This window comes from Pristis pectinata, chromosome 4 (assembly GCF_009764475.1).
Source record: "Pristis pectinata isolate sPriPec2 chromosome 4, sPriPec2.1.pri, whole genome shotgun sequence".
NCBI classification, from domain to species: Eukaryota; Metazoa; Chordata; class Chondrichthyes; order Rhinopristiformes; family Pristidae; genus Pristis; species Pristis pectinata.
Genome location: NC_067408.1, coordinates 66,270,675 through 66,285,356, shown reverse-complemented (window position 1 = coordinate 66,285,356; position 14,682 = coordinate 66,270,675). Strand labels below are relative to the sequence as shown.

At 41.8% G+C, this 14,682-nt stretch overlaps 1 protein-coding gene across 1 annotated transcript; it reads right to left on the bottom strand.

Annotated features, from left to right (window-relative positions):
• Positions 1-638: 638 nt before the first annotated feature.
• On the bottom strand, positions 639-4,651 carry LOC127569906 (putative potassium channel regulatory protein). The gene is made up of 2 exons (XM_052014951.1): positions 3,950-4,651; positions 639-939 (listed from the first exon to the last, which is right to left on the bottom strand). The coding sequence occupies exons 1-2, from the start codon at positions 4,621-4,623 to the stop codon at positions 684-686; spliced, it is 930 nt and encodes a 309-aa protein (XP_051870911.1). The 5' UTR covers positions 4,624-4,651; the 3' UTR covers positions 639-683.
• Positions 4,652-14,682: the final 10,031 nt, after the last annotated feature.

Sequence of the window (14,682 nt, the reverse complement as noted above, 5' to 3'; positions counted from 1 at the left end):
GCCAGAACGTTTCATTAATGAGCTATTTAATTTCTCCTTGAATGGTGCAAGAGGAATTGTGTGACTTTCACACCTTCATTGATTGGAGCATGCTGTACTTGAAGCTGAAGGCAAACATTTTTGTTGTCATAAATACTACAGCCCGTTAAAGTACTAAATATTGCTGCTTAGTATTTAATTATTAAAGCCAAATGGTGTTTTTTTTTGCTTTCCACATAGCAGGAAGGCATTGGGCAGAGATGCCAGAAGTGAAATATGTGACCATCTATGTCTTCCACACCAATGAGACTCGTGTAGACTTACTGTTTAAGCCACGATTTGCCAATTTCTAACTCTTCTAGGGTTTTGCCCTGCTGTTGTCCTGGTTCAAAATATGAAAAAATATATGCTCAGTGCCTGCCTGGGAAAGTAGTTTCATAACAAATCATAAAAGATAATCAGTCCGAAAGGTTAACTGTTTTTCTTTCTCCCTATATTTGGTCATTGTCTTCCTGAGTATCTCCTGCCTTTTCTGATTCTATTTCAGATTTCCAGCATCTACAGTTTTTTTTTCCTCTCCTTTTCATGTTAAGGTTAGCTTCCCAGGCATCACCTAGGCCAAAAAAAAGTTCATCTTGTCATGATCAAGAAGATGGATTCTGTTGCAATCTTGTTTTCCAACTCATTAATAGTTCCTAATTGTGTTACCTCCTTCTGAACTGTGATTTTTTTGCTTGAAAATGTACTACATTGGTACTTGCTTCTCCCTGCCCATTGGATGTGCTGAGATGCTCAGTTCTCCTGTTTCGTTCGAATGTGTAACATTCAATCTTCTCAGTGGGAGAGACTGTCCTGGTGCTTATAAGACAAAATCCTTCTCTCAGTAAAGTGTCTATGAGTAATCCCAGGACATTCGAGCCATTGATAAGTTTTCTTTCATCTGGTCGAATGGACACATACCTGAAATAGATCATTTAATAACCTCAGTTAAGGGAATACATGCTTGTTAATCACAAAGGTATCCAATTAATTTAGAGGAAAGTTTTGTGAAATATGACATTTTATTGTCCTACAAACAAGGCATATCATTACTAGAGTCAAAGAATCATTGAGTTACACAGCACCGAAATAGGCTTTCAGCCCAACTCGTCCATGTCGACCAAGCTGCCTTCCTGAGCTAGTCCCATTTGCCTGCATTTGGCCCATATTCCTTTAAACTTTTCCTATTCATGAACCTCTCCAAATGTCTTTTAAACATTATAATTGTATCCACCTCTGACAGCTCGTTCCATATCCCCATCACCCTCTGTGTGAAGAACTTAGCCCTCAGGTCCCCATTAAATCTTTCCTCTCTCACCTTAAACCTGTGCTCTCTAGTTTTAGACTAGGAAATTAGACGGTAATTATCTACCTCCATAAAGCCACCTTTTGGCCTCCTTCGCTCCAGGGAAAACAGACACAGCCTAACTCAAGCCTTCCCGTCCTGGCAACATCCTTGTGATTCTTTTCTTCACCCTCTCTAACTTAATCATATCCTTCCTACAGTATGGCAACCAGAACTGCACACAATATTCCAGGTGCGGTGTCACCAATGTTCCATACAGCTGTAACGTGATGTCCCAATTATTGTACTCGATACTCCATCTGTTAAAGGCAAGCGTGCCATATGCATTCTTCACCACTGTGTCTACCTGTGTCACCATTTTCAGGAACTACGATATTGTACCCCTAGGTTTCTCTGTTTTACAACACTCCTCAAGCCCTGTCATTTTGCTGTGTAAATCCTCCCTTGGTTTAACTTCCCAAAATGCATCACTTCACCCTTGTCTAAGTTAAATTCCATCTGACATTCCTTTGTCCACTTTCCCACTTGATCCAGATCCTGTTGTAACCTTAGACAACCTTCTTCACTGTCCATCATGCCACCAATTTTGGTGTCATCCACAAACTTACTATCATGCTATCTACATTCTCATCCAAATTGTTAACTTAGATGACAAATAACAGAAGACACAGCATCAATCCCTGTGACACACCATTGATTACCAGTCTCCAATCTGAAAAACAACCCTCTGTTACCACCCGCTGACTCCTTCCACCAAGCCAATTTGTATACCGTTGGCTAGCTCACCCTGGATCCCATGTGATTCCACCTTCCAGTCTACCATGCAGGACCTGGTGAAAAGCTTTAGCTCTGTGGATACTCAGTGTCTTTATAATGCATTTGCTATGAGGTGCCTTCAAAGCCATAAGTCAGTGAATCCTGTAGAAATTCAAGTAGCTTCTGAGTGACAGTAAAGAAGGTTACTTGGTATTGGTTTATTATTGCCACTTGTACCGAAGTACAGTGCAAAACTTGCCTTGCATACTGATCATACAGGTCAATTCATTACACAGTGCAGTTACATTGAGTTAGTGCAGAGTCCATTGATGTAGTAGAGGTAAAAACAATAACAGTACAGAGTAAAGTGTCACAGCTACAGAAAGTGCGGTGCAATAAGGTACACTTGATTTACCATCTCATAGACTTCATCTATGAGATGGTAAATCAAGGCTCCTTTGATGAAAAAGATGCTGTGGCACCATTTAAAAAAAACAGCTTGAGAGTTCTCCAGAGTGGCCTACCCAATACAGGTTCAACCAAATTCAGCAAGAACAGGTCAATATCCATCGATTGCCATCATTTCTGTGGTTGAAGAGTGACTATTTTTCAATGTATTTCACGGGTAATGGATAAACAAATATGCTGCTATACATTTTGAAATATTAGAAGGGAAGTTATTAGATTCACCAAATCATTACAGCCTGGATGCAGGTCATCTGGTTAATTGAGCCATCTATCCAGCCCAATTACTCAGTTCTTTCTCTGATATTCTTTCTCTATCACATGACTAAATAATGAATATGCCTCCAGCATTCTTTCAGGTAGCACATTCCTGATCAATGTATTCTCCCCATCTCATGCCTCTCATGGTTCTTTTACCAGTCATTTAAAATCCATGACCCTTAATCCAATATTCTTTCACTTGTTCCAGAACCCATTAATGATTTTGAACACCTTCACCAAATCACTTCTCAACCCTCTCTGCAAGAACAATCCTAGCTTCTCCACTTTATCCACGTAATTTAAGTTCTTCCACCCAGGGTGGGGCACACAATGCTAAATCCCTGTCCAGGACTGCCATAGTGCAGTGATGCAATATGCTAACTGTGGTCAAGCCCCTGTCTTACAGATGTTCCACATAAACTCCTTATCTTTGTATTCTATTACTTATAAAAGGCAGAAAGAATTCTAGGTTTTAATGGCTTTCTCAAATTGCCCTGCCCCTTCAAAGATACACTCAAGTCTTTATCCTTCCACTATAGAATTGTAACCTTTATACTCCCAGGCTATTGCAATGGTCACGCTTTTTAGGGCCCTGCCATCGATCAAGCTGCTGGGTGGAGTGAGCTGAGAGTGGCGACTAGGCCTCAGAAGGTGGATCCTTGACCTAATGACCTTCCACCACTGACAAAAGATACTTGAACTGCTTATAAACACGTCTGATAAAGGGACATGTAAAAACAGTTAAAGTAGATTCAAATAACTTATAAAAGCTAAATTTTATTTATAAACATATTAAAAGCTAGAAGTGAATGTGAAACATGAAGTAATTAGGACATGATATTATCTGCGTTTGCCCTTTCAGTCAAGACCAGTCACCCCTTTTAGATAAGTGGGATCACCAATCTTGATTAAATCTGGGTTTCATTCCGTATACCACCCAAAATATTGAGCGATCGGATGCAAAATGCATCTAGTCGCTGGGTGCACTGCTTCTGCGCCTCGTCACTGGGTTCAGTGCTGAGCCGTTGGGGGGAGGTGGAAAGTCAAGAATTAGCTTAACCACACACTGTACCTAGCCTGGGGTTATCAGCGACCTAAGAGCAACACAATCTACCATCGGGTATTGTAGATCGGGCTATTTACCTTGTTGAGAACTCGTCTCCAGCTGAATAATCAGTTCCACATTGAAAGACGAGATCGTGGTGAGAAGGTCTCTGTAGTGGAATCGGAACCAAGGGTCTCTGAACTGAGGAATGATCCCAGCTCTGGCCAGGCTGCTCTGCAAACACCATAATACGTCCGGCTAATGTTTCAATGGTGCTGTTACAGGAACAGAATACTCTGAAGAAGGAGTAAGTTTCCTGCAGGGAGTATCTCACTTCCAGGATCTCGAGCCTTTGCTTCAGCCGATCCTGGTTGAGAAGTTCAACCAAGAAAGGCAAGTTGTAGAATTCTGCCTCCCTCGCCAGCCTGTCGTAATCGGAGAAAGCAGAAGGAAGGTCGAGCTGGCGAGTCCTCAAGAAGTCCAGAATGTACCGAAATAGACTGCCATCCCTGTCAACGAAAATCTGCCCATTGGCTATTCGGAAGTCAGGATCACCTCCTTCCAACGCGCGTGCTAACTTGGAGTCTTGGTACCGCTTGAGGGTGCCAGCAGAGGTGGAGTACTTCACCCCCCCAATATTCAGAATCACAACCTCTGCCTTATTCATTCTCGACAAGTTTGGGGATTTCTGCCCTACTCGATGCGGCTGTGTCCAATTCAAAGGCTTTGTTCTCTCGTCCCTAGTGTTTCCAAGAGACCCAATTGTAAACATAATGCTGGCAGCACTCTGTAGTAAACATAATGCCGGTGCTGCTGTCACGGAAGTGTTCCTGCGAAGAATTCCCAACATTCAACATCAATGATTACCAGTCTTGACATCCTCCAGAGTTTTATGGTTGGTGTGTACATTAAGAAGCAAAACTTGACCCCTCCTCCAATAAAATAAAATTTGTGATCTTCAGCGGTAAATTAGGTGGTGACTTTTCAGCGGGAACAACGTCGTTTCCATTTTTTTAAAAAAACCGTACAGGCTAAAATACAAGCGAGCGTAGAGGTCAATACCCTGACAATCCTGCTGTTCTGCAAGATGCAATGTCAGTCAGGAAACGTCTTTCAAAAAAAAATTCAAAAAAATTGGGTTGCTTTTATATTCCTTTTATTTCAAATAATACTTTAATTATTTCTGCTTTTCCTTGTTAGCAGAGTTGAATAAATAATATTTCTATGGTGAGGTTTCTTTGGTTCATCAACTTTCCAGCAGGGGGCATCGTGAGCTACTAATTCCAAACGATTAGCCCTTTTATAATCTTTTCCAATGGGTTCTGCAAAATGCTACAACAGAGTAAGGACTATTTGGCAAATCCGAGTACGTTTGATTGGATTGATCTAAGCAAAAGCAGCTGTTGTATTTCTGTATTTCTTTTCGAGCAACCATCAGTTTTCCTTTTCAGGAATTCAAGAGTTGTATTTCTGGCTGAAGATTGGCCTCGAGGTGCTGGTTTAAACTGATACCACGGGGAGGTGGAGAAACAGAAGGGCTTTTTTCTTAATGATTGTTTTGGGATGTGGACTTTACTGGAAAGGCCCATGTTTAATACCTATCCCAGATTGTCTTTGAGAAAGTGGTGGCGACTTGGTTTCAGTTAAGTATAGCAACGTGATTGAAGTGACTCCCTTCATGCTGTTTAGTAGCAGCCGTATTGAAGCAGAGGTGGCATATTTTCAATGGAATAACGTGCGATTTAGAGCGGAATTTGAGGGTGACAGCACTGCCATAGGTCTGCTCCCCTTGTCCTATTATTGTGGAAACCACATGTTTGGTAGATTCTGTTGATAGTTGTTGGGAGTTTGTAATTGTTTGTAACATAATTGTTGGGACTTTGTAACTGCAGTGCATTTTCTAAATGGTGCACACTGCAGCTATGCTATGCCACTAATGAAATAGGTGAATGTTTAGGGTGCTGAATAGAGTGCCAGTCAGGCAAGTTGTTTCCTCTGTATTGTGTAAAGGTTTTTAGTGTTAGAGCTGCACTCAACCCAGGCAAATGAAGACTTTTCCATTACAGTCTGATTGTGGAAAGGCTTTTGGGGGAGTCAGGAGGGGGATTACTCACAAAAGGTATATGCTCAAGTAGCCACACTGTTTATGTGGCTAGTCCAGTTTCTGGTTACTAGTGACCCCAAAGGGTTAATGTGGGGCAATCAGCAGTGTAAAGCTGTTGAATATTATGGGTAAGTGGCTTGACCTTTTCTAGTGCCAGGCCATAATCTTCTCTAACTTATGTGGCATGAATATAACTTACTACCTGGCAACCATACCTGATAGTTGTCTGTGTCCTACATGCAGGCATACTCTAGTTCCTTTTCTTCAGAATTGCAAATGAAATTAAATATTGTGAAATTATCAAACATCCCCAACTTTTAACTCCTTGATTATGGGAAGGTCATTGATGAAGTAGTTGAAGATGCTTGGCCTGGGACATTGCCCTGAGGAAATCCTGCAGCAATATCCTGGCACTGAGATAAATGACCTCTCACAAATAAAACAAACCATTTTCCTTTCTGAATGAATGATTTCAGCCAGTGGACTATTTTCCCTTTTATTCCATTAACTTTAATTTTATCGGAGTTCCTGAATATCAGCATCAGTCACGTGTTGTCCAGAGCAGTCAGTCTCAACGTAGGAATAAAACAATTTGTGTATGTCATGGAGAACGAATGAATGAGCGGTTTCTGTGATGGCATATCCTGAAGTTGGTTGTAAATGCTTCAACAATGTCTTTAGCATTCAAGGACTCCACATTGAATCCTACAATTTCAGGTAATTTGATTTCTCAAGAACACAGGAAAATAGGAGCAGGAGTAGGCCATCAAGTCCTTTCAGCCTGCCCCACCACTTAATATGACCATGCCCATTCTATGCTGGCCTATATTCCTCTTCTGTGCCATTTCTCCATACCCCTATATTCCTTGATCTATTAAATATTTATCCACTTCCACTTTAAATACATAATGATTCAGCTTCCATTACCCATTGGCACAAAAGATTCCAGAGATTTAGTACCTCTGAGAGAAGAAATTTCTATGTACCTCACTTGACCGGCCCTTTATGTCCCCTTGTTCAAGACTCTCCCACTAGTGAAAACATCCCAATATCTACTCTGTCAAGCCCCTTTAGGGTCTTATATCGGTTTGTATCAGTCACCTGTCTCTGATATTACTTCAGTTTGTTTTATTCCCCCTGGGAGTGGAGGACATGCCCAGTCTTACCTGCTGAGCATGCCCTCCTGTGCTTTTGCAACTCCTATGTTCTTTTGTCTTTGTTCGTTTGTCTATGTTCTCACTAACTGCTCCCATTCACTCATTGACCAGATAAATTTGTTTACAGCTAATCCCCATTGTCACCTCAGTTTCAGCCTGTCAGAGATACCCCACCCTCCCTGCAGCCTTACAAGCTTCTTTGGTTTCCCTCTCAGTTCTGATGAAGGATCTCCAACCTGATTAAGGTTCCCTTCTCACAGATGGGGCCTCACTTGCTGAGTATTTCCAACATTTTCTGGTTTTGTTTTAGATTTCCAGCATCTGCATTTTTTTTTATTTTCAAATGCCAAACTTTATACTTGTGTAGGGATGTTTTTCAAGCCCCCTCTTTCCATTAGCTGTTTATTGTTCACCGTAATTCACACTTGGAAATGGCAGGAGCTTTGATGGGGTCCATTGGTTGTGGGATCACTCACATTTGTCTATTACATGCTGCCTTCCACTTTTACTACATGTGGTCCTGGGAAGCAGCTTCACTGGATTGGCACCTCATTTTGACTTTGTGCTACTGCTGCTCGTAAGTCATTCCACAATCCTCAGAGATAGGGTTGGTCCACTGGTTTGATGGTAATCATGGAGTGAGGGAAATGGAACAGATTTTGGTCAGGTACAATTCTGAAGCTGCTGATAGTCCGTAGTGTTTAATGAATGCCAATTTCAAGTCGCCAGATCTGTTCTGGATCCATCCTATTTACTGTGTCATTGGTGAGAAGATGGAAATTTGTCTCCACACTACACAGTGGTCACTCGTACCCAATGTTGTCATGCAACAGGTACTTCTGCAATAAATAGATTGCTGAAGACACAATTAAGTGCATTCTTTGTTGGTTTCATCGCCTCCCGCCTTTAAATGTTGAGGGCGCCTGTCACCTTTCCCACTCCTCACCTTTCAGGCTGAAGGTAACAGAGCCCCACTACTCCATTGGTGAAGGGATTTCTTTCTCAATTCTCTAATCAATTCATTTAAATGAATATCAACTAATTAGTATCCTGAATTATGCCCATCCTGTCTCACAATGAGGCCTCTTTATTCCAAACAGCTCATTTATAGTCACCCATCAGTCTTGTGTCAAAAACCCTCCTCTAATAACTATACAACACACACAAAATGCTGGAGGAACTCAGCAGATCAGGCAGCATCTATGGAAGGAAATAAACAGTCAATGTTTCGGATGAAGGGTCTTAACCCTTTTGTGTGTTTTGCTCCAGATTTCCAGCATCTGCAGAATCTCTTGTGTCTCTAATAACTATACTTCTCAGTCAAATGAGTCATCCTGAATAATCTCTGCATCGTCTCCACTGTTATCACATACTCCCTGCAGTTAAAAAGAACTGTGCACTTTATTTGAGCAGAGATGGTAAGAAATGTTTTACTCAGTTTTAGCATGACCCACAGCTTATATATTCTGTGCATTAGCCAATAAAGGCAAATATCTGGTTTGCCTTTTTGCCTACTCTACCTGCAGACAACTGTACACATGCAGACAGAGATCCCAGTGTTCCTCTACACAGTCTCCTACCATTCATATATTAACTCAGTTTGTTTGCCCTCCCCAAATGGGTTATCTTAAGCTCCTCTGGATTGAAGTCATGCTTACATTTTTGCAACCACTTAATCTTGCCACTGAAATTCTCCAGCAAAATGGAAATATCGTCCTCACTGCCAACTTTGATATCCTAGGCAGGTATTATTCCTGGGCCATACATGTAAATCCACATCCTTTTTTATATATCAAAGAAAAATGCACCTGGTACTGATCCCTGTGAAATGCAGCCTTCCAGACACAAAATGCCATTATCCACTAGCAATCCCTTTCTAAAAATCCACTAGACCACATCAAATGCACTATCCTCCAACCTTCCTTGTGACTTCCTGATCAGATTCAGCATGGTTTGTCAGGCAAGTCCTCACTATGACAAGTCTATGCTGACTATCCTTTGATCCAACTAACTAAATGCTGATGTGCTGCCCCTCTCAATTACTGGCAATTACTCCCTGCCTCCAATGATAGCCTAGATGCTCTGTAGTTAGTCTATTCATTTGTTTTTTTTAAACATGATACTACATTAGCAATTTTCCATTCCTTTGACGCCACACCTGTAACCATATTTTATGATAATCACAGCCTTGCCTCTTTACAGTCAGAGTTCCATATTGACAATCACTGTCTCACTTTTTAACTTCTTTGAAAAAGAAAGACTCAAATATTCTCTTTCTCTCCTTTCAGTATATCAGTATTACCCCCCCCCCCACCGCCATCCCTCCCCCAACCCCTTCCATGCAAAGTGAAATGAAGACTTTCCTCCTCCACACTGAGGCCATAATTTGTCTTCAGTCCAGTCTTCCCTATTTAGCACTTAAAGTTGAGAGAATAACAGAGAACTAAGAAATTCTCATTGCTTATAATGCACTGTTTTGCATTCTCACACTGCTTTTTTAATGTAACATACAGTATGTACCTTCTGTATAGCTCTAGAATTTAAAGTCCTGGCTTTTTGTCTCTGGCAAAGCTTCCATTTTAAGCTTATTCTACAGACTTTGTTACTCCATATTTGTACTAAGTCCACTTCCTGAGCTTACATTGTATGGATTTAAGAGTTTCTCGTCCAATTCAAGACCTGTGGACCTTTGCTAACCTTTACTCTGCACTGTCTCAATTAGTTTTGAAAGTGTAGGTTAAATATTTCCTTCATATTTTGGGCATCTAATAAATTGGCCTACATTCTCTGAATGTATTGGGTGAATTTGTTTTATTGGGTTCAAACAAAAGGGAACAGTAAGGGACCACCATAGTCAGAACCCAGTTGCAACAGTGCTTGCATTCCTAATTTATCAACAGGACATGATCTAGAGGATCCTGTTTTGCACAAGAGGTGCAGGAGGATTTAAGTTTGAAATGAGCAGGATGGAATCATTCTAACTTTTCAGGGTGGCAAGGGGAATTTTGAAAACTGATCCTGGAAAATGTAGTTTAAGCACCAGGATTTCAGCTTCTCTACTCTATTTACAATTGTTCTCCAAGGAGAGAAGGGCTAAGGGGAAAATTTAATATTCAGAATCAGGAAGAGTTGTAATGGTAAATAAGGAGAAGCTGTTTCACCTGGTAGGAGTTGGTAACTGGCAGACACAGATTAAAGATAATTGGCAAAAAAAACAGGAAGGAAATGAAAGCTTTAATCCAGCAATTTTTGGAATGCATTTAAAGAAGCAGACTTAATATAGTAAATTTCAAAGGGAAAATTAAATATAAACTTAATCTGCAAGGCTACAAGAGCTAGGGACATAATGGAAACTCTTTTAAAGCAACAGCACATCATCTGTCTTCTACCCTCCAAAGAACTCTCCAAATTTGGCCAAGAATCTCTAGTATTTTCTGAGAATTAAGGGTTACAGTGAGTGTGCCAACACAAGGCCGTAGCAATCTTATTGAGGGGAAATTGTGACAACCAAGCCCCCATCAGGTGGCTTTATTTTCATAGAATTATTTTTATGAAACAAGTGGTTGCTCCGGGTTTATTTAAAATTTATTGCAACCCTCTTAAGAGTGGTTCTGTTGGTGTCAGTCTGTCCTGAGATATGTAAGGCATTTGACAAGGCTCCACGTGGTAGGCTTCTTCAGAAGGTCAGAGGGCATGGGATCCAGGGAGGCTTGGCCGTGTGGATTCAGAATTGGCTTGCCTGTATAAAGCAGAGGGTTGTGGTGGAGGGAGTGTATTCAGATTGGAGGGCTGTGACTAGCGGTGTCCCACAAGAATCAGTTCTGGGACTTCTTTTTGTGATTTTTATTAATGACTTGGATGAGGGGGTAGAAGGGTGGGTTGGCAAGTTTGCAGACGACACAAAGGTTGGTGGTGTTGTGGATAGTGTGGAGGACTGTCGAAGATTGCAGAGGGACATTGATAGGATGCAGAGCTGGGCTGAGAAGTGGCAGATGGAGTTCAATCCGGAGAAGTGTGAGGTGGTACACCTTGGAAGGACAAACTCCAAGGCGGAGTACAAGGTTAATGGTAGGATTCTGGGTAGTGTGGAGCAGAGGGATCTGGGGGTTCATATCCACAGATCCCTGAAAGTTGCCTCACAGGTGGATAGAATAGCTAAGAAAGCTTATGGGATGTTAGCATTCATAAGTTGTGGGATCGAGTTTAAGAGCCGCGAGGTAATGATGCAGCTCTACAAAACTCTGGTTAGACCACAACCTGGAGTACTGTGTCCATTTCTGGTCGCCTCATTATAGGAAGGATGTGGAAGCGTTGGAAACGGTGCAGAGGAGATTTACCAGGATGATGCCTGGTTTAGAGAGTGTATTATGAGAGGAGACTAAGGGAGCTAGTGCTTTACTCTTTGGAGAGAAGGAGGATGAGGGGAGACATGATAGAGGTATACAAACTATTAAGAGGAATAGATAGAGTAGACAGCCAGCGCCTCTTTCTCAGGGCACCAATGCTCAATACAAGAGGGCATGGCTTTAAAGTAATGGGTGGGAAATTCAAGGGAGATACCAGAGGGAGGTTTATTACCTAGAGAGTGGTTGGGGCATGGAATGCGCTGCCTGGGGTGGTGGTGGAGGCAGGTACATTGGTCAGATTCAAGAGATTACTAGATAAGCATATGGAGAAATTTAAAATAGAGGGATATGTGGGAGGAAGGGGTTAGATAGCCTTAGGCGAGGTTTAAAGGTCGGCACAACATTGTGGGCCAAAGGGCCTGTATTGTGCTGTACTGTTCTATGATTCTATGTAGTACTCTTGCCAGAGATCTTCTGAGTTTATTGTGAATGCTATCATTCACGAAAGCATTGCCCAGAAGCTGCTGGAAATCAGGTTCTGAAAATGACAAGGCAAATGTGTGTTTTAGATGTATTCATCTTAAGGTACAAAGTCATTTAAGACTGAATAATGCAGAATACAATGGGTAGATATGATTGACAACTCTGGTTAGATCCACAGAATCTGAACACACTGAATTTGTTTGGTGATTTAGGAAGTTACTGGTGCTGCAGTGATGAGTATAAGCACTGGGTCACTGCAAGTGAGCACTCAACATATAGAATTTCTATTGATTTTCTTAGTTTTCATTACTTGTAGTAACTATTGTTAAACATCAAGTAACTATTGACCCTTGGAAATGTCTTTGACCCAACTATGCCACTCTCTGCTGCTTCTGTGATAGGGTGGGTGGGACCGGAAAGAGAGCAACGTGCCACATAAGACTATGTAACAGTATCCTTTGACCCCAACACTCGGATACCACACTCCAATCTCCCATGCTACTTGAGATCAGTCTGAGAGGTGTAGTCTGGTCAAGCACCTTGAAATCACATGACACCTGCTCATGCCTTCTGCAGCAACATTCAGAGATAAGGGATAAATTGTGACAAGACCATCACATCCAACTTCTGCCATCTGCTAGTAAAATGTAATTTTTATATGCCTTTGTCCAAACAAGCAAATACCACAGAATACTGGAGAGTATTTTTAATTTTTTCCCCACAATTACATCAGCATCAGCTAAATCCAATAGTTGAATATGGTTGAATTGTTAAAAACTAGAATAGAGAATAATGACTTTAAACAAGTATTTTGTTTCATAATGGAGTAATAAGACAAAATAGCAGCAATATAAGGAAATAGTAGATTTATTTTAATTAACAAAAAAAGTTAACCAAGGTATCTAAGACAGACAAATCCCCAGATCTGATGGTTTCCTCCCCAAACTAATAAAAGAAATAGGAGATACATTACAAATAATTCTCAAACATACAGAACGGGAAGATACAGGTCGCAGTTATGGGCAGAATGGGAAGATTCATCTGTCGGTAACCGTGACCTGCATCTTACCATTGCCAGTCACTTCAACTTCCCCTCCCACACCTTCACTGATATGTCAGTCCTCGGCCTCCACCACTGGCAGGAGAATTCCAAGCGCAAACTGGAGGAACAGCACCTCATTTTCCATCTTGGAACCCTGCAGCCCAACGGCATGAATATTGAATTCTCCCACTTTAGGTAATCCCAACCCCCCTTCCCCACAACCTCCACCATGCTTCTTCTCTTCTTGCCTTTCCTAGCTTTTTTCCTTTCTCTTCTTACCTTTTACCCATCCCCTGGTGGATCTGCTCTCCCCTCCTCCCCTGTACCTGCTTATCACTATCTCTTACCTGCATCTACCTATCACCACCCTGTGCCCACCCCACCTCTCCTCCTTTGTCTACCTATCACTGCTCTGCTTTTCCCTCCTATATATTGGGCTTCCCCTTTTCCTATCTTCAGTCCTGAAGAAGGTTCCTGACCCGAAACATTGACTGCCTGCTTTTCTCCACGGATGCTGCCTGGCCTGCTGAGTTCCTCCAGCATTATAGTGTTTTTGAACTACAATGTTGCTTTACTATTTCTTAATAACAGTAAACAATTTCTGGACTTCTTTGTAATGAAAAAGATATGGAGTAAGAAGTTCAGTTTAATATGGCACCATATTCAGGAAGGATGCAGTGACATGAACAAGTGTCTTAAGCAATGGCCAAAGATAGTAGCTTTCTAATACTTTGATGGAGTGAACTGCAGTTCAAAGATTGTGTATAATCTGTTTACAAGTTAATGTCCCACCCATCTGCACCATGAGCATTTTTAACATTGCCAAGGAAAACATTATAGAGAAGGACAAGGTAATGGCTACGATTATATAGGTAAAAATAGAATTGAGGATAGTCCTATCAAGCTAGTTAACCAATAAGTGAGAAATGAAATACTTTTTAAAAAATTACCATATCCTCAACCAGGAAATTCCTTCATTGCTTCCATGGCTCCAGGACAAAAGAACATGCAACATTAAGATAATCTTAGCTTTTGAATGTAGGCGGCTACAGCACGAGTTGTGATTATAACAGCCATTTGTTCAGGCAATAAAGAATCACACATTTTAAAATCACCCAAGATTTGAGCATATCCAGATTGACAAGTGCACAAGAGAATGACATATTGTCAGAGATCACACCCTTTGAATGGAGTCACACTGACATTTTTTTCCTCACCCAGAGGGTGGTTGTAATGTGGAACCGACAATCTTAAGGGGTGGTGGAGGCAGAAATTCTAACAACATTTGGATGAGCATTTGAAACCATGACCGGCCCGGTGCTGGAAAATTGATGGGTACTCGATGGACACAGTGGGTCGAAGGGCCTGTTTCCGTGCTGTACGGTTCCATGACCATGTTAGGACCTATTCGATGAAGAGTACTGCAAATACTTCTCATTCAATGGGATGCGCACTGAATAATCCTTTGTTAAAAGTTGCTAAGACCACACTAAAACGATTAAAAATACACCTAGGGAATGCGACCCTCCGGCATTGCCCGAAAATACCGACCGGCCCTGAGTGTGACCGGGTCAAGGCCCACACCACGCTCCGCTCAGGTGCATGGGCCGCCGGCAGGCGAGGCGCGGCACGTGACGTCCCACAGCGCCTGCACGCGCGTTCCCGATGCCGCGTCCGGCGGGTGCGTGACCGTACGCGC

Excerpts from the sequence above, each read along its gene's own strand:
- LOC127569906 (XM_052014951.1), bottom strand. The coding sequence starts at position 4,623 with ATGTTTACAATTGGGTCTCTTGGAAACACTAGGGACGAGAGAACAAAG. Across the intron at positions 940-3,949 it reads GGAGACGAGTTCTCAACAAG|GTATGTGTCCATTCGACCAG; the intron begins GTAAATAGCCCG and ends GATCTATTTCAG.